The 17349-nt window shown below is 61.6% G+C and overlaps 1 protein-coding gene across 4 annotated transcripts; it reads left to right on the plus strand.

Moving 5' to 3' along the window:
* Nucleotides 1-952: 952 nt before the first annotated feature.
* Nucleotides 953-17265, plus strand: PLXNA3 (plexin A3). 4 transcript variants are annotated; one of them, NM_001105013.2, is made up of 33 exons: nucleotides 953-1057; nucleotides 2825-3445; nucleotides 3808-4347; nucleotides 4946-5128; nucleotides 6967-7095; nucleotides 7166-7266; nucleotides 7544-7667; nucleotides 7752-7908; nucleotides 7987-8086; nucleotides 8239-8353; nucleotides 8471-8671; nucleotides 8849-8945; nucleotides 9078-9268; nucleotides 9348-9493; nucleotides 9583-9703; nucleotides 9808-9944; nucleotides 10032-10202; nucleotides 10580-10673; nucleotides 10768-11007; nucleotides 11086-11229; nucleotides 11309-11543; nucleotides 11630-11772; nucleotides 11875-12131; nucleotides 12238-12304; nucleotides 12398-12544; nucleotides 12641-12800; nucleotides 12898-13001; nucleotides 13198-13294; nucleotides 13492-13682; nucleotides 13987-14156; nucleotides 14682-14894; nucleotides 15103-15253; nucleotides 16236-17265. In NM_001105013.2, exons 2-33 carry the CDS (start codon nucleotides 2852-2854, stop codon nucleotides 16329-16331), a joined length of 5616 nt encoding a protein of 1871 aa, NP_001098483.2. In that variant the 5' UTR covers nucleotides 953-1057; nucleotides 2825-2851; the 3' UTR covers nucleotides 16332-17265. The 4 variants fall into 4 exon arrangements, with proteins under 4 accessions (NP_001098483.2, XP_059739548.1, XP_059739546.1 ...); XM_059883563.1 differs by having other exon boundaries at nucleotides 978-1057; nucleotides 12386-12544; XM_059883564.1 differs by lacking the exon at nucleotides 953-1057 and adding an exon at nucleotides 1157-1526 and having other exon boundaries at nucleotides 12386-12544.
* Nucleotides 17266-17349: the final 84 nt, after the last annotated feature.

Raw genomic sequence — 17349 nt, forward strand, 5'->3', positions numbered from 1 at the left:
ATTCTCCGAATTGATTTACAGATTCAATTCAATCCATATTAAACTCCCACTGGCTTTTTTTTTTTTTTTTTCCAGAAACTGAAAAGTCCATCCTAAAATTCATACGGGGTGGACTGAGGGCTGGCTAAAGGGTATATAGAGATTTACTTTGGGGGTGATGAGAATGTTTTGGAATCAAACAGGAGGAATGGTTGCCCAACTTTGTGTGAATATATTAAACGTCATTGAATGTTACCCTTTACATGAGGGACTTACATGATAGATGAATTATAGGTCAATAAAGTTGTATAAAAAGAAAAGGAAAAAGGAACCAAGGGACTGAAAATCTCCAATTCAGGGGCACTGGGGAAGGGGCCAGGTGGTAAAGGCCGACAGCCTCAGTACTCGTGGATGTTATCAGATGCAGGCCCTCCGGATTAGTGGACCTTCCCCAGGAGAGTGTCCTGGGTCAGGACCGCGAGTTCCGGGCTGGTGTGTGCCTGTAGGATGGTGACCGGGGTGCGAGGGACGGGTGGTGGTGCTGCGAACCAGCGGCAGGTGGCCTTGGGCGCGCCTCCGAGCGCCCGGGAGGCGTCTGCGCGACCCCGAGGCCCGCGCTCTCCCCGAGCCCGAAGGGGTTGTGGCGCGGGAGCGCGCGGGTCCCTGGGTGGCGGGAGGCGGCGGGCTGAGGGGCGCGCGCCCCGGACGCGGCCATTGCGCGAGAGGAGGGGAGGGGAGGGGAGGGTCGTCTCGCTGCGGGGGGTGGGGGGGAACCCCGGCCGCTCGCCGGGGCCGGAGCTGCGCTGCTGGGCCTCTCCCGTGGCTCGGGGAGAGGCGGTCCCCCACGGCCGCGAGCACTGCCGCTCGGCCCTCTCTGGGCACCCCTGCCCGGCGCGGTGGTACGGTCCGGGTTTAAAAGGCCCCGGCGGCCGCGGGCCGGCCCCAAAGTGTGGGCGGCGGCGGCGCGGGCGCGCGGGGTGCGGCAGCGAGGGCGCGCGAGCGGGGCGGTGTGGGGCTCGAGGGCGCGTCCACGTGGCCGACGGGCGGCCACCCGGACCCGGCGGCGGCGGAGGGACAGGTAGGTGCCTGCCACCCCCCCCTCCCCCGCCGCCCGTGCGAGGCCAGCCTGTTCATCCGCCCCGGGGTCGGGCATCCCTGAGGTTCGCCTTGGCCTCCCAGGGGTCGGGCCCTGCCCCTGCCTTCTTGGGCGCCCGCCCGACTGGTCCTTAGTGCTCGGCGCCCCCGCCGCCAGCCCCCTACCCGATGGGGACCCTTTGTGGCGGAGAAGCAGCCCCGGCGCCTCCGTCCACTGGGGGGAGTGGGGCGGCGGAGGGGGGGCGGTGTCCCTGGATGGGGGCAGGGCAACCTGGGCTGGCAGAACCGCGCAGGTCATCGGGGAGCGAGTGCGAGAGCCCCGTCTCTGCCAGGGTCTGCCCGCATCCTCGGGCTCCGCAGGGCTGGCTCAGAGAGGCTCGGTTGGCCCGAGGCTCCCGCTTCCAGGTTGTGCTTTGGAACGGGCATTTGGGCTCCACAGCGTGCCTCTCCAGGTATCCCTCCCGACCGGTCCCGTTCCCCTTCTTAGGCTTGTATTCCTGTGTGCTGCGGAGGAGGTGAGGGTGGCATGACGCCCCCCTTCTGCGCCCTCCTTTCTTCTCTGGCTCTGGCATTCAGGGTCCAGGATGTGGACCTTGACAAAAGAGCCTGGGAGAGCCGAGCTGCCTTGAGCTGAAACTTAGCAGTTCCAAGCTGGGTCTGCTCCTGGTTCTGGCAAATGCAATCCACCCCCACCCCCCTGCCCCATTTCTTCTGGGCTGCCTTGGTTTGGTTCCCCGCCACCGCCTCCAAGGTGGGGTAACTTGTGTCTCCCTTGGGGCTTGGGCACCGACAGGGGGGCCCTGAGCCCTGCCCCGTTGGCTGCCACGACACTGCTCTGCTGTCTTGGCTGCCTGAAGCTGGGTGTGGCCTCGGGGTGAAGACCCAGCCAAGCCCAGCACTGCTCCTGGGGTCCCCCGGCCTGTCTCCCCAGAGTCTCAGCTGTGTTAGCCATCCTGCCTCGCCCCTTCACCAGCTACCATCTGGCTTTGGAGGGGGCTGCGTGCACCCCTGCCCTGGGCATCCATCCGGTTGTGCCTGGGCAGAGCCTGATTTCTGTCTGTCTCTGTGCATTGCTGCGGGGGCAGGCACCACTCGGCTTTTGTGTGGCAGCCTATAGACCGGATCGCAGGCTCCTGGTCAGCCAGAAGACAGAGGCCCTTGGGGCAAGGAGGCAGCAGGGGTGCGGAGGGTAGATTGGTGTCCCTGGGTGCTGTTTGGGCTCAGGCTTTGATGCCTCAGACCTCTGATGTCCTGACACCCCAACGTCCCATCTGCGATTGTTTTCCCCCTCCCTTGTCTCCTCCCCGCCCCCCCCCCCAACTAGGGGTGCGAGGCGGCTCTGTGGCCTTGAGTGGCCCGTGGTTGTGTTGCGCCCGTGTGTGGCTGGCCACCCTCGGGCCTGGGATCTGCTGTTTAGCTTCTCCTTCCTGGAGGGCCTCCCACCCTGCCTCTCCCAGCATCTGGCGCCGCGGCCCGCTTGGGTGTGGCCCAGCTGAGGCGAGGCCTCCCGGCTGCTTGCCAGCAGTGGGTGGGGGGTGATTGATGGCCCCCAAGCCTGCCTGTGCTCGTGGCTCCCTCGCGCACCCTGGCGGATGCCCCTCCTCTCTCCCAGCTGGGGCTGCCATCTGGGGCCCTGGTGCAGTGGCAGGTGATCGGCCTCCACCCTCTAGGCCATGGTTCTGGGCTGGCCCGAGGCCCAAGGCCAGGCCAGGGGGTAGGCCTCTGACTGGCCTCCGCTGTCTCTCCCCAGGTTCACCCCCTGGGACTGCCACCAGCCATGCCCACCATCTTCATCCTGCTGTTCCTCCTGGCTGCCGGGCAGGCCCTGGGCAGCCGCGGGCCCTTCCCTGCTTTCTCAGTGACGGACACCTCACTCACCCACCTGGCTGTGCACCGGGTGACTGGGGAAGTGTTTGTGGGCGCCGTGAACCACATCTTCAAGCTGGCGCCCAATCTGACTGAGCTGCGGGTCCACATCACGGGGCCCGTCGAGGACAACGCCCGCTGCTACCCGCCCCCCAGCATGCGTGTGTGCGCCCACCGCCTGGCGCCTGTGGACAATGTGAACAAGCTGCTGCTCATAGACTACGCAGCCCGCCGCCTGGTGGCCTGCGGCAGCATCTGGCAGGGTATCTGCCAGTTCTTGCGGCTGGACGACCTCTTCAAGCTGGGTGAGCCCCACCACCGCAAGGAGCACTACCTGTCGGGGGCCCAGGAGCCGGACTCTATGGCTGGCGTCATCGTGGAGCAGGGCCAGGGGCCCAGCAAGCTGTTTGTAGGCACGGCTGTGGACGGCAAGTCCGAGTACTTCCCCACCCTGAGCTCCCGAAAGCTCATCCGGGATGAGGACGGTGTAGACATGTTCAGTCTGGTGGGTGAGACCCCCCTGGCCGTCAGGCGGCCCCTGCCCTCCCTTCCCTTCACCCTCCTCTGGAGAGCCAGGCCCTGTGCCCTCCTACCTTCATGTGTCCTGCCTCTGCCCCTGGAAGAGACCTGGTTGGTCCTAGATGGGACAAGCTGCTGAGGATGGCAGGGCGGGCCAGGTCACGGCCTGCCCTCTGGAGTCTTTCTGGCCTGGGGTCCTGTGCATGCATGGGCAGGGGGTTGTGATGGAAGCCCCTTGGGGACCCTGTTGTGGGATTGAGGCCAGGGCGAATAGCAGGGGCCACGGATGGGGAGGCCACAGGTGGACCCTGGCCTTGTCCCAGGCTCTCTCCCCCGTCTGTTCCGTAGGTGTACCAGGACGAGTTCGTCTCCTCGCAGATCAAGATCCCCTCTGACACACTGTCCCTGTACCCGGCCTTCGACATCTACTACGTCTATGGCTTTGTGAGCGCCTCCTTTGTGTACTTCCTGACACTGCAGCTAGACACCCAGCAGACACTGCTGGACACAGCGGGCGAGAAGTTCTTCACGTCCAAGATTGTGCGCATGTGCTCAGGAGACTCCGAGTTCTACTCATACGTGGAGTTCCCCATCGGCTGCTCATGGCATGGTGTGGAGTACCGCCTGGTGCAGAGTGCCCACCTGGCCAAACCTGGCCTGCTGCTGGCCCAGGCCCTGGGCGTGCCAGCCAACGAGGACGTCCTCTTCACCGTCTTCTCTCAGGGCCAGAAGAACCGGGCCAGCCCACCACGGCAGACCATCCTCTGCCTCTTTACCCTCAGCAACATCAATGCGCACATCCGGCGTCGCATCCAGTCCTGCTACCGTGGGGAGGGCACGCTGGCCCTGCCCTGGCTTCTGAACAAGGAGCTGCCCTGTATCAACACTGTGAGCTCCTGCCCACCCCCTACCCCTCTGCCAGGCCCTCTGTCTCTTCCCAGGTCTGCAGGACCAGCCCCGGTGGTCACATAGCAGCCAGTAGGCTGCCGGCCTGTCCCAGGCTGCACAGGCCCGCTCACCTGGGAGATGCTTCCCTGAACCATTTCAGGAGTGATAGCTTAGCCCAGAATTCCCCACCCTCTGGTGATCCCCTCCCTGCCTTTGCAGCTTCTCTTTCCTCGCCAGCCTACCTCCCTGCCAGTCCTCTGGGTGGGCACACTCTGTTTGTGGACCACTCCTTTCCTCTTCCTGCCCCTCTGTCCCCACCTGGCTCCTCCAGCTCTATCTTGTGGGTGCCCCCTCACATTCTGCATCAGTGGCAGCCTCCTAGGCCTTGCTGTCTACTCCCCACTCCTGCCTGCTCGCCTTCCTGCAGCTCCTTTCTCATCCCCCCATTTCCTGTGGGGTCCGAGACTAATGGTTGGTTGGTCTTGGCTAGCAAGGAACAAATTCTGGGTCCTCTTCCCTGCCACAATGTGGGATCTCATGGCCGACGTCCAGTGGGTGCCTGTGAGCTGACCCGCGTGCACCCCTCCTGTTTCACCAGCCCATGCAGATAAATGGAAACTTCTGTGGGCTGGTGTTGAACCAGCCACTGGGTGGACTGCACGTAATCGAGGGGCTGCCCCTTCTAGCTGACAGTACCGATGGCATGACCAGCGTGGCCGCCTACACCTACCAGCAGCACTCTGTGGTCTTCATCGGCACTCGCGGTGGCAGTCTCAAGAAGGTGGGCACCAGCCTGTGGGCATCAGGGCAGGCTGAGATGCAGAACAAGGGGTGGGGACAAGACTGTGCAGGCAAGCCCTGTGTTCACCTGCAGCACCCACGCTCACTGGTGCCACTGCCTGCTGTGGCCTGAACCACTGACTTCCTGTGGCAGACCCAGGCCTCTGTCCTTATCTCTGGGCTTCCCTGCCAGGAGAGCAGGAGCCATTGTTGCTGGGTCCTCCTTGAATGAAAAAGGAAAGGAAAGGAAAGTTAGTCGCATAGTCGGGTCCAGCTCTGCAATTCCACAGACTGTAGCCCACCAGGTCCTCTGTCCATGGTATTCTCCAGACGAGAGTACTAGAATGGGTTGCCGTTCCCTTCTCCAGGGCATCTTCCTAACCCAGGGATTGAACCTGAGTCTCCTGCATTGCAGGCAGATTCTTTACCAACTGAGCTACTAGGGAAGCCTCCTTGAATGAATGAGGGAACAAATGTGAACCTGACTGCCTTTGCCATCTTGTCCCCTCATAGGCCCAGGGGTTGCTTCTGTTTCAGGGCTGGGAGCTCTGAGGTTTTCTAAAGGGACAAGGAGTCAGACCAGCTACCAGCTTCTTCTCGTGCTCACCTGGGAGATGCGGGCTGTTCCTAGAAGGTCTGGAGTGGCCAGGGAAATCTTGGGGGCCTAGTCTACTCCCCTCCGGGTCCTTTTTTTGCATTTCTCACAGCTTTATTGGGGTATAACTCCCATGTCGCACTCCCACCCTCATATAAAGCATCTCTCTGATTTGGGTACATTTGCAGAGTTACACTGCCATGAACACTCTTTCGTTCTAGGGTATTGCCATCATCCCGAAAATCCCTTCCCCTATAAATCTCACCTTTTCCCCATGCCCAAACTCTATAGTTACAGTTCAGTCACTCAGTCGTGTCTGACTCTTTATGACCCCATGGACTGTAGCACACCAGGCCTCCCTGTCCATCACCAACTCCTAGAGTTTACTCAAACTCATGTCCGTTGAGTTGGTGATGCCATCCAGCCATCTCATCCTCTGTCGCCCCCTTCTCCTCCTACCTTCAATCTTTCCCAGCATCAGGGTCTTTTCTAATGAGTCAGTTCTTCGCATTAGGTGGAAAAAGGATTGGAGTTTCAGCTTCAGTATCAGTCCTCCCAATGAATATTCAGGACTGATTTCCTTTAGGATGGACTGGTTTGATCTCTTTTCAGTCCAAGGGACTCTCAAGAGTCTTCTCCAATACCACAGCTCAAAAGCATTAATTCTTTGGCTCTCAGCTTTCTTTATGGTCCAACTCTCACATCCATACATGACTACTGGAAAAACCATAGCTTTGACTAGACGGATCTTTGTTGGCAAAGTAACCTCTCTGCTTTTTAATATGCTGTCTAGGTTGGTCATAGCTTTTCTTCCAAGGAGCAAGCATCTTTTAATTTCACGGCTGTAGTCACCATCTTCAGTGATTTTAGAGCCTAAGAAAATAAAGTCTGTCACTGTTTCCAGTGTTTCCCCATCTATTTCCTATGAAGTGATGGGACCAGGTGCCATGATCTTCGTTTTTTGAATATTGAGATCTAAGCCAGCCTTTTCACTCTCCTCTTTCACTTTCATCAAGAGGCTCTTTAGTTCTTCTTTGCTTTCTACCATAAGTATGGTCATCTCTGTGCCCTGTGAGCCTTTTTGGACCAGCTGTGACACCCCCAAGAGCCTCCAGGGGGCAGCCTTGGTGTTATCCTTCCCCGTCTGTCTATGATGGGACAAGGCTGGGCCCCTGGCAGCAGAAGAGCCTGCCCGGGTATGTGGGCTGCTGCTGTGGCGTCAGGTGGCTGGTCTTGTGGCCCAGGTGCGGGTTGACAGCTCTCAGGAGGCTCACCTGTACGAGACGGTGCCCGTGGTGGATGGCAGCCCCATACTCCGTGACCTGCTCTTCAGCCCTGACCACCGGCACATCTACCTGCTGAGTGAGAAGCAGGTGGGCCCGGGGCAAGTGGCAGGGTGGGCTGGGGGCAGGGCGCAGCATGTGCTAACTCGGCTGTGCCCAGGTGAGCCAGCTCCCGGTGGAGACCTGCGAGCAATACCTGAGCTGCGCGGCCTGCCTGGGCTCGGGGGACCCGCACTGTGGCTGGTGCGTGCTACAACACAGGTGAGGACCTGCCCAGCTCTGCCCATGGCTGGGGGCCGTGGTGCCCGCCCTCTCCCACGTGCCCACCCCACCAGCTGTGCCCTTGTAGCCTCCCTCCCTTCCGACTTTATCCTGCTAATGAGCAGAACCTCTGGCCCAAGTGACGTCTCTCAGGCCCTCGGGGATGAAGCCGAGGCATGCGGTTGCCTGGCACCGTATGCTGGGCCGGCTGCCCCCTCGTCACCCCTTCCTGGCCCCCAGGGCAGCTGTGGGATGGGCCTGGCCTGACCCCACACAGGTGCTGCCGCCAAGGGGCCTGTCCAGGTGCTGTGGCCCCATATGGCTTCGCTGAGGTGCTCAGCAAGTGTGTCCAGGTGCACGTCTGGCCCAACAACGTGTCGGTGACATCACCTGGTGTGCAGGTGAGGGGCGTGGCAGGGACATGGCAGGGGTGTGGTGCCCACATGCTGCAGTGGACCCTCCTCCAAGCCCTCGGCTTCCTGCAGCTGACCGTGGCCATGAGCAACGTGCCAGACCTCAGTGTGGGCGTGAGCTGTGCCTTTGAGGAGGTGACCCAGAGCGAGGCCATCCTGCTGCCCTCTGGGGAGTTACGCTGCCCCTCGCCTTCCCTCCAGGAGCTCCGGGCTCTTACCCGGGGGCACGGTCAGTGGACGGGGCTGGGGGGGGGCGGGGGATGCTGTCTGTCCATGGCTCACATGGGGTCCCGCGGGCTCACTGCAGGGGCCACCCGCACCGTGCGGCTGCAGCTGCTCTCCAAGGAGACTGGTGTGAGGTTTGCTGGGGCCGACTTCGTCTTCTACAACTGCAGTGTCCTCCAGTCGTGAGTAGTAGCTGGCCTGCCCCCGGTCCCATCTATGTGGCTCGCAGTGACGTGGGCACCTTTTTCCTTTGGCTTCCCGTGTGGCCCACACGGGGGACAGTGAAGGGCCTGGTTTAGTCTCTTCCATGATTTCTGAAGCCTCTCCCCTCCAGGTGCATGTCCTGCGTCAGCAGCCCTTACCCCTGCCAGTGGTGTAAGTACCGCCACGTGTGTACCAGCCAGCCCCATGACTGTTCCTTCCAGGAAGGCAGGGTGCGCAACCCTGAGGTGAGGTGGGCATCATGCACGAGGGGGCCGGGCTCCCTGCAGGCTGGCCCCTGGCTTTGCTGCCCTCCATCTTGGGGTTTTCTTGGAGCCTCTTCAACGCGGGGGTTCTCCCCTCAGGGCTGCCCTGAGATCCTGCCCAGCGGGGACCTCCTGATCCCGGTAGGCGTTGTGCAGCCCCTCACCCTGCGGGCCAAGAACCTGCCACAGCCTCAGTCAGGGCAGAAGAACTACGAGTGCGTGGTCCGGGTTCAGGGCCGGCATCAGCGGGTGCCTGCCGTGCGCTTCAACAGCAGCAGCGTGCAGTGTCAGAACGCCTCGGTGAGGCCCACCCTGCCTATCTCGGGGATCCGGGCTGTGCCCAGCAGACTCTTCGGGAAGCCTAAGCTCATCCTGGCAGAGGACTTTCTGAGTCTCCTGCTGGGGATTCCTGAGCTAGGGTTGCAGGGGGGTGGTCTGCACACCTTCACGAGGGTCACACAGGTCCTTCTCCCCCAGTATTCCTATGAAGGTGATGAGTATGGTGACACCGAGCTGGACTTCTCCGTGGTCTGGGATGGCGATTTCCCCATCGACAAGCCTGCTACCTTCCGAGGTGAGCTGCGGGATGGGGCTGAGGACCTCACTTCCTGGGGCAGCATAGGCATGAGCTGGGGCCAGGGTCCCGCAGGGGGACCTTTCATCAGGGCCTGTAACTGCTCCCCAGTGATGCCCTCTGTGCCCACAGCCCTCTTGTACAAGTGCTGGGCGCAGCGGCCCAGCTGTGGCCTCTGCCTCAAGGCTGACCCCCGCTTCAACTGTGGCTGGTGCATCTCGGAGCACAGGTGCCAGCTGCGGGCCCACTGCCCAGCCCCCAAGACAAACTGGATGCACCCGAACCAGAAGGGCGCTCGCTGCAGCCATCCTCGCATTGCCCAGGTCGGTCTCCCCTCCACCCACTGCCCTCTGGGCACCCGCCAACTCAGCTTACCCTCTCGCCTCCCATCCTGCTCCGCAGATCCACCCAGTCATGGGGCCCAAGGAGGGGGGCACCTGGATCACCATCGTGGGTGAGAACCTGGGCCTCACCTCCCGAGAGGTGGGCCTGCGGGTGGCTGGCGTGCGCTGCAACTCCATCCCCGCTGAGTATATCAGTGCTGAGAGGTGAGTGCAGCCCAGCTGGCGGACACCAGGCCTCATCCCCCACTGGGGGCTGGCCTCCAGGGTCTGACCTTCTCGGACCCTGCCCTCAGGATCGTCTGTGAGATGGAAGAGTCACTGGTACCCAGCCCTCCACCAGGGCCTGCAGAGCTCTGTGTCGGCGACTGTTCGGCTGACTTCCGCACGCAGTCTGAGCAGCTCTACACCTTTGTGGTGGGTGGGGTGCCTACCCGTTTCCTCTCCCATCTCTTCTTGCCGGTAGCGTGCGGCCTGGCCAACCCCCCTCGCCCCGCCCCTTAGGACATCTTCTCCCATAGACGCCTACGTTTGACCGTGTGAGTCCCAGTCGGGGCCCGGCCTCCGGGGGCACGAGGCTCACCATCTCTGGAAGGGCTCTGGACGCCGGCAGCAGGGTCATGGTGACCGTGAGAGATGGCGAGTGCCAGTTCGTCAGGTGGGTTGTTCGGAAGCTGGGGCCTCAGGCCAGCAAACGGCGGGCAGCCCTGGGCCACTCTCTCCAAGTCCCCACTTGCTGATGCAGGAGGGATGCTGAAGCCATCGTGTGCATCTCGCCTGTCTCCACCCTGGGCCCGAGCCAAGCCCCCATCATGCTGGCCATTGACCGCGCGAACATCTCCAGTCCTGGTGTTGTCTACACTTACACCCAGGACCCCACTGTCACACGCCTCGAGCCCATGTGGAGCATCATCAAGTAAGAGGGGACGCTGGGGACCAGGTCTCTGAGTGCCTGGTATCAAGTTCCACCCCCTCTGAGCCTGAGCCCTCCTCAGCAGAGGGGAGCCTGGTTCCTCCATGACCACACGGCACTTGGCACCTACTGGGTGACCCAGGTTTAGGGAAGCTCCAGGGCCGCTGGATTGGGAAGATCCCCTGGAGAAGGGAAAGGCTACCCACTCTAGTATTCTGGCCTGGAGAATTCCATGGACTATATAGTCCATGGGGTCACAAAGAGTCGGACATGACTGAGTGACTTTCACTTCACTTCCACTTCCAATGGGGAAAGCAGAGAGAGGGCCATGCTTGGGGCAGTTGGGGAGGAGCCCTGAAGTCCCTCACTCCTGTCCCTAGTGGAAGCACTGCCATTACCGTGAGTGGGACCCACTTGCTGACGGTCCAGGAGCCCCGGGTCCGGGCGAAGTACCGAGGCATTGAGACCACCAATGTGAGTGCCAGCTGCGCCCCCCCCCCCCACCCCACCCCTGCCTCCCTGCCCGCTGTGGCCTCAAGTGCTGGACTGCTTGCCTTTGTCCCCGCAGACATGCCAGGTGATCAATGACACTGCCATGCTGTGTAAAGCCCCTGGCATCTTCCTGGGGCAGCCCCAGCCACAGGCCCAGGGCGAGCACCCAGATGAGTTTGGCTTCCTGCTGGACCACGTGCAGACTGCCCGCTCCCTCAACCGGTCCTCCTTCACCTACTACCCTGACCCCAGCTTTGAGCCTCTTGGGCCCTCTGGGGTCCTGGACATCAAACCAGGCTCCCACGTAGTGCTAAAGGTGCCGCTGGGGCAGGAGCAAAGGGCAGTATGGCTGGGGTAGTGGGGAGCCCTGGCTGACTGGGCTGTCTGTGTGCAGGGCAAGAATCTGATCCCCGTGGCAGCTGGCAGCTCCCGCCTCAACTACACGGTACTGATAGGGGGCCAGCCATGCGCGCTAACCGTCTCCGACACGCAACTTCTCTGCGACTCCCCCAGCCAGACGGGCCGGCAGCCTGTCATGGTGGGTATGGGGCAGGGAGGCGGCCAGGGCAGCCTGGGGCAGGCATGGGGCTCACTTCACCGTGTGCCCGTCCCTGCAGGTGCTGGTGGGTGGTCTGGAGTTCTGGCTGGGCACCCTGCACATCACAGCCGAGCGTGCCCTGACCCTGCCAGCCGTGGTGGGGCTGGCGGTAGGGGGCAGCCTCCTGCTGCTGGCCATCACTGCCGTGTTGGTTGCCTACAAACGTAAGACTCAGGATGCCGACCGCACGCTTAAGCGGCTCCAGTTCCAGATGGACAATTTGGAGTCCCGGGTGGCCCTGGAGTGCAAGGAAGGTGCCTGTGTGGAGGTGGGGCGCGGGGCAGGCCGCAGGGGCTCCCCGCTCCTGCCCTGCTCACTCTGCCCCACTGGCCCTCCCCAGCCTTCGCTGAGCTGCAGACAGATATCAATGAGTTGACGAACCACATGGACGGCGTGCAGATCCCTTTCCTAGACTACCGGACCTATGCTGTGCGAGTGCTCTTCCCAGGGATCGAGGCCCACCCAGTGCTTAAGGAGCTGGATGTGAGTCCCACCCTGCCCCGTACACTCCCCCCACCATTGTCTGCCCCTGCCGTGTCATTTGCAGGGTCACCTCTGCTCTCTGAGACACCCTGTCTCCTACAGACCCCCCCCCACGTTGAGAAGGCCCTGCGTCTTTTCGGGCAGCTGCTGCACAGCCGCGCCTTCGTGCTCACTTTCATCCACACCCTGGAGGCCCAGAGCAGCTTCTCCATGCGTGACCGGGGCACCGTGGCCTCCCTCACCATGGTGGCCCTGCAGAGCCGCCTTGACTATGCCACAGGCCTGCTTAAGCAGCTGTTGGTGGACCTCATCGAGAAGAACCTTGAGAGCAAGAACCACCCGAAGCTGCTTCTGCGCAGGTACTGGGTCCCCCCTCCCCCAGCCCTGGGCCAGCCCTGCCCCGGCCAGTCCCCACCCCTAGGGAGGCCCTTACCGGCCAGGACCGCAGCGCCCCTTTCTCTCCAGGACTGAGTCAGTGGCTGAGAAGATGCTCACCAACTGGTTCACCTTCCTGCTGCATAAGTTTCTGAAGGTGTGCATGCTCACAGGGCAGGTGGTGGGGGCCGTAGGGTGGGGAAGCTGCCAGCTGGCTGGCAGGCAACTGTATGCCCAGCCCTGCCTGCAGGAGTGCGCGGGGGAGCCGCTCTTCTTGCTGTACTGTGCCATCAAGCAGCAGATGGAGAAAGGCCCCATCGATGCCATCACAGGCGAGGCACGGTACTCGCTGAGTGAGGACAAGCTCATCCGGCAGCAGATCGACTATAAGACACTGGTGTGTGGTGTGGGGGGGGGTGGTCAGGTGGATAGGGTGTCAGGTCTGCGGGGAAGCCTCACCCAGGACCCACCCTGTGGCCCCCCACCCACTCAGACCCTGCACTGTGTGTGCCCGGAGAGCGAGGGCAGTGCTCAGGTGCCCGTGAAGGTGCTCAACTGTGACAGTATCACCCAGGCCAAAGACAAGCTGCTCGATGCTGTGTACAAGGGCATTCCTTACTCCCAGCGCCCCAAAGCTGAGGACATGGACCTAGGTGAGGCCCCTGCCCTCTCCTCCCGGCCCCTCTGCACCTCCTGGTACTATGGCTGTTGTTCATGCTCCCCCCCTACTGAGCTGTTTGTGGCCTGCAGAGTGGCGCCAGGGCCGCATGGCCCGTGTCATCCTCCAGGATGAGGACATCACCACCAAGATCGAGTGTGACTGGAAGAGGGTCAACTCGCTGGCCCACTACCAGGTGAGGAGCTGGAGGGCCACCCATGACCAGTGCTCCTGTGAGGCTGTGGTCCCGCGCTGGCCCCTCCCCTCTGTCACCCCCACAATACAGGCCCTTCTCTGGGAGCTGTGGGAGCTGCCCCACATACCCCCACAGGGTCAGCCCCTTGGCTTCTCAGCCTCTTGCATTGCCCCCTCTCTGTCCCTGGCATCTGCAGGTGACAGACGGTTCCTTGGTGGCGCTGGTGCCCAAACAAGTGTCAGCCTATAACATGGCCAACTCCTTCACCTTCACCCGTTCCCTCAGCCGCTACGGTAAGTGTCTTCGGTGTGGTGGTGTCTGCTGGCCTCGTGGCCTTTGAGGCTGTGTTGGCCGTGGTCCCCAGACCCTGCTCTCAGGAGGTCTGGGCTCTTTAGAGCCTAGAAGTGCAGGGCTCCTGGGATAGAGGGGGCATGAGCCATGGTGATGGCTGGGCTACTGGCCTAAGGGGGCACACCATCCCCTGCCCCAGAGAGCTTGCTTCGCACGGCCAGCAGCCCCGACAGCCTCCGCTCTCGGGCGCCAATGATCACCCCGGACCAGGAGACAGGCACCAAGCTGTGGCACCTGGTGAAGAACCATGACCACGCCGACCACCGAGAGGGTGACCGTGGCAGCAAGATGGTCTCAGAGATCTACCTGACACGGCTGCTGGCCACCAAGGTGCGCCTGTCCTGTGCCATCCTGGCCTGAGTGTGGGTCCCTTCTGTCCTGGACTTGGCCCTCAGACTGGCCCCGGCTGCCTGGGGTAGGGGCCACTGGATTGTTTCCATGCCAAGGGACTGTCTTAAGGCCTTTGCTATGGAAACTATCACCCTGAGGTCAAGGCCAGGTCTATCTGAGGGGTGTTGTTAGCCGGGCAGAGAAGCCCTGCTCACTGTCAGGCCTCTCCATCCCCATCTGTCCTGGTGTGGGAACATTCCCCCTTGGCTCCCTGTCAGCTGGTGCCCTTGCTGTGCCACTGCAGGGCACACTGCAGAAGTTCGTGGATGACCTCTTCGAAACTGTGTTCAGCACGGCACACCGCGGCTCGGCCCTGCCACTGGCCATTAAGTACATGTTTGACTTCCTGGACGAGCAGGCCGACCAGCGGCAGATCATTGATCCTGATGTGCGCCACACCTGGAAGAGCAACTGGTACCACCGTGCGCTGGCCCTCCAGGGCTGGGTGGGAAGAGGAGGCTTGGCTGGTACTTGGGGACCTCGGTCAGGGTGACAGTGGGGGCTGGGGGCTGGACTGCTCATCCCAGCAGGAGAAGACAGTGGCCTGGCATTGATGGTGCCACCGAGTAGGGAGAGCAAGTGTCTGTCACTCTGCCAGGGGTTTGGGCGGCTGGGATGCAGATAGTGTTCCCTGCACTCAGAGGTGCCCTTGACTGTCTGGGCCTGGCTGCTCACCTGGTGATACCGCTGGCACAGTGCAGAGATGCTGGAAGCCTGGTCCAGGGGGTGAATGTGTGTGTGGGAGGAACATTGAAATCACCAAGGCCAGAATGCCATTTCCTCTTACTTCTCACTGCTTGAAGTGAGGCTGAAAATTAAAGAAAAGGCTGCTAACTCTCAGTGTGTCATCTTGCCACCTGTGGGCCTGTGGAGGTGAGCAGACAGGAGGATGTGGCACAGGGAAACTGGGGAGCTGTGGGCCTTTGTCCCTCTGTCTAGCCTGCCCCTGCGCTTCTGGGTGAACGTGATCAAGAACCCGCAGTTCGTGTTCGACATCCACAAGAGCAGCATCACGGACGCCTGCTTATCAGTGGTGGCCCAGACCTTCATGGACTCCTGCTCCACGTCGGAGCACCGCCTGGGCAAGGACTCGCCCTCCAACAAGCTGCTCTACGCCAAGGACATCCCCAACTACAAGAGCTGGGTGGAGAGGTGGGCCCCAGTGTGTGGGGGTGGGGGGCCTGGACACCCACAGAACATGGCTACTGGGTGAGAGTGTAGAAGCTGGCCCTGCCTAGGCTGGCTCATATTAATGAAGGGCCAGCTTCAGGAAGAAAGCCCAGAGGCTGGCCTGGCAGCCAGGACAAGGGCTTTGACTTTTGCAGCAGCTGCCAGCATGACTTCTTCGGGATCCCATTAGGTACTACCGGGACATAACCAAGATGGCATCCATCAGTGACCAGGACATGGATGCATATCTGGTGGAGCAGTCCCGTCTCCACGCAAGTGACTTCAATGTCCTGAGTGCACTCAGTGAGCTCTATTTCTACGTCACCAAGTACCGTCAGGAGGTGCGTGCCACCCCCGCAGGCCCGTTGAGTTTGAGAATGCAGCCAGTGGCAAAAGCAGGGGCGTGATGGGAGTCAGGGAGACCAAGTCTTGGATTACACTCAATTCCTCCCACAAACAAGCCCTCAGGATGTGGCACACGTGATGCTCTCTGTAGATGTGGGGAGGTGAGGCACCCAGAAAAGAAGCTACTGGCTGAAGCACCAAGTTCTGGTTGGGAGAAAGTAAAGGGCCAGGAATGCAGGGTAGGGCCAGAGGTGGGCAGGGTCAGGCCACCTGCCTGATTTGTGACTGGAGCCTCAGTAGACAGGGAAGCCAGAGGGTGGGCTTCAGGATTGGGCTCCTGGTTGGAGATGAGAACTGGTAAACCTCAGCTGGATACAGGCCTGAGAGCCCTGAGCCTGGATGAGCTCACCAAGGGGGTCCTCGGGCAGCTAGAGACAGAGCTGTGGCCCAGGCACTGAGCCCTGGGGCCCTGGGACACTCTGATGTGGCAGAGCAGAAGGGGAGGTGGCTGTGGAGTCTGAGGAGGGTTGGGAGGGACACCCCCACCCCCAAGTGCCACACGGGCCCGGAACACATGCGTGAAGAACCCCCACCAGGTGTCAGGAGGAGTGATGGGCTATTGGGTGCTGCCCATGGTCAATGGAGATGAGGCCCGAGAAGGCCTGCTGCTTTGGATGGGAAAGGTCTAGAGGGGGATTGGGGGTCTGCAGGGGACGGGAAAGGGGAGCTTCGAGTCCACATCACTCTTGGACGGGGCTGCATGCTGGCCGTGGAGAGGAGGGACGAGAGTTGTGCGGTTGGAGGAGGATTTGGGGTCGAAGAGGGGCTGTTTGGAGGCCATGTGCCCAGGGTCCTGGCCAGCAGGGAGGGACACCCTGAGGCCTGAGGGAGGGGCAAGCTTGCCCCAAGGAGCAGGGGGCTTGGCTGGGAGGAACAGCCCGCTGTCCCTGAGAGGCCAGCTCGGGGCCTGCTTCCCAGGTTCTTAGCGCTCTGGACCGAGATGCCTCTTGTCGGAAACACAAGCTGCGCCAGAAGCTGGAGCAGATCATCGGCCTTGTGTCCAGCAACAGCTAAGGGTGGCCGACCCGGAGAAAGGCACGTCTCAGTCCTGAGCCAGTCTCCCGTCCAGGGGGCGTCTCGGGCCTGGGTCCTGGGCTGAGCCCCGGATCAGGTGGCACCGGGCCGAGACACCCCCAGCATAGCCCGGGGCCCTTCATTAGTGCCTTGCTTTGGGCCCTGCATGGGGAGGGGGCGACCGGACCAAGCCCCCCACCACAGCAGCAGCAATACCCCCACCCTCCCTCTGCCCTCCTGCCCAGTCTGGTGATTGCCCCTGACCTCCTTGCTATTTATGCCTCGACCACCTATTTATTTAATTTATCTCCACTCACCCTTTCCATATGTAAATACGGCCCCTCCTGCCCCAGATGTCCCAGTCTCACTCACCTCCTCTCCTTGAGTCCTCCCAGCTCCCCTTGGGACAGGGTCAGCCTTGGCCTCACCTCTGGCCCTGCCCCTTCCCCTGGCTGCCCCCGCCCATCTTCAGGAGAGGGCCTGGACACCAGCAGCACTCGGGGTGGGCAAGGCACCAAAGGTGCCCTCAGACTATGGCTCTGCGGCTGACACAGAAGCCTGTCTAGACTTCTCAGGCTGGGCCTGGGCCTCCTCCCAGGCTGTGTTCTCTGAAGCCTGGAGAGCTTGAATCAGGCTCCTGCCAGGGCCAGATCTGGGCCTGGGGGCACCGGACTCTCCTCCTCCAGGCCTTGCTGCCAAACTCCGTCTGCGGGGTCTGTGCGCCCCAGACCACTCACCCCCCGCTGCCCTGCCCTGTGCACGCCTCGAGGGGCAGAGGTGGCAGTGCCTTACTCCTTTGTTCTTCTGCCTCCTTGGAGGAACCCAGCCCCGGTCCATGCTCCTACAAACTCGATTTGCCCCCCTTTTTTTTTCTGCATGAGGTTTTCTTTGACCCTGTCATCTTTTTTTTCCTAATTAAATGTTGGGAAATGGAGTTGGCATGTGGCTTTGTTCTCAGGGCAGGTGGAAGCAGGTGGGGAGACTGTCGGACTCTGCCTGAGCTGGATGCCATCTGTGG

Source organism: Bos taurus, chromosome X (assembly GCF_002263795.3).
Source record: "Bos taurus isolate L1 Dominette 01449 registration number 42190680 breed Hereford chromosome X, ARS-UCD2.0, whole genome shotgun sequence".
Classification (NCBI taxonomy): Eukaryota; Metazoa; Chordata; class Mammalia; order Artiodactyla; family Bovidae; genus Bos; species Bos taurus.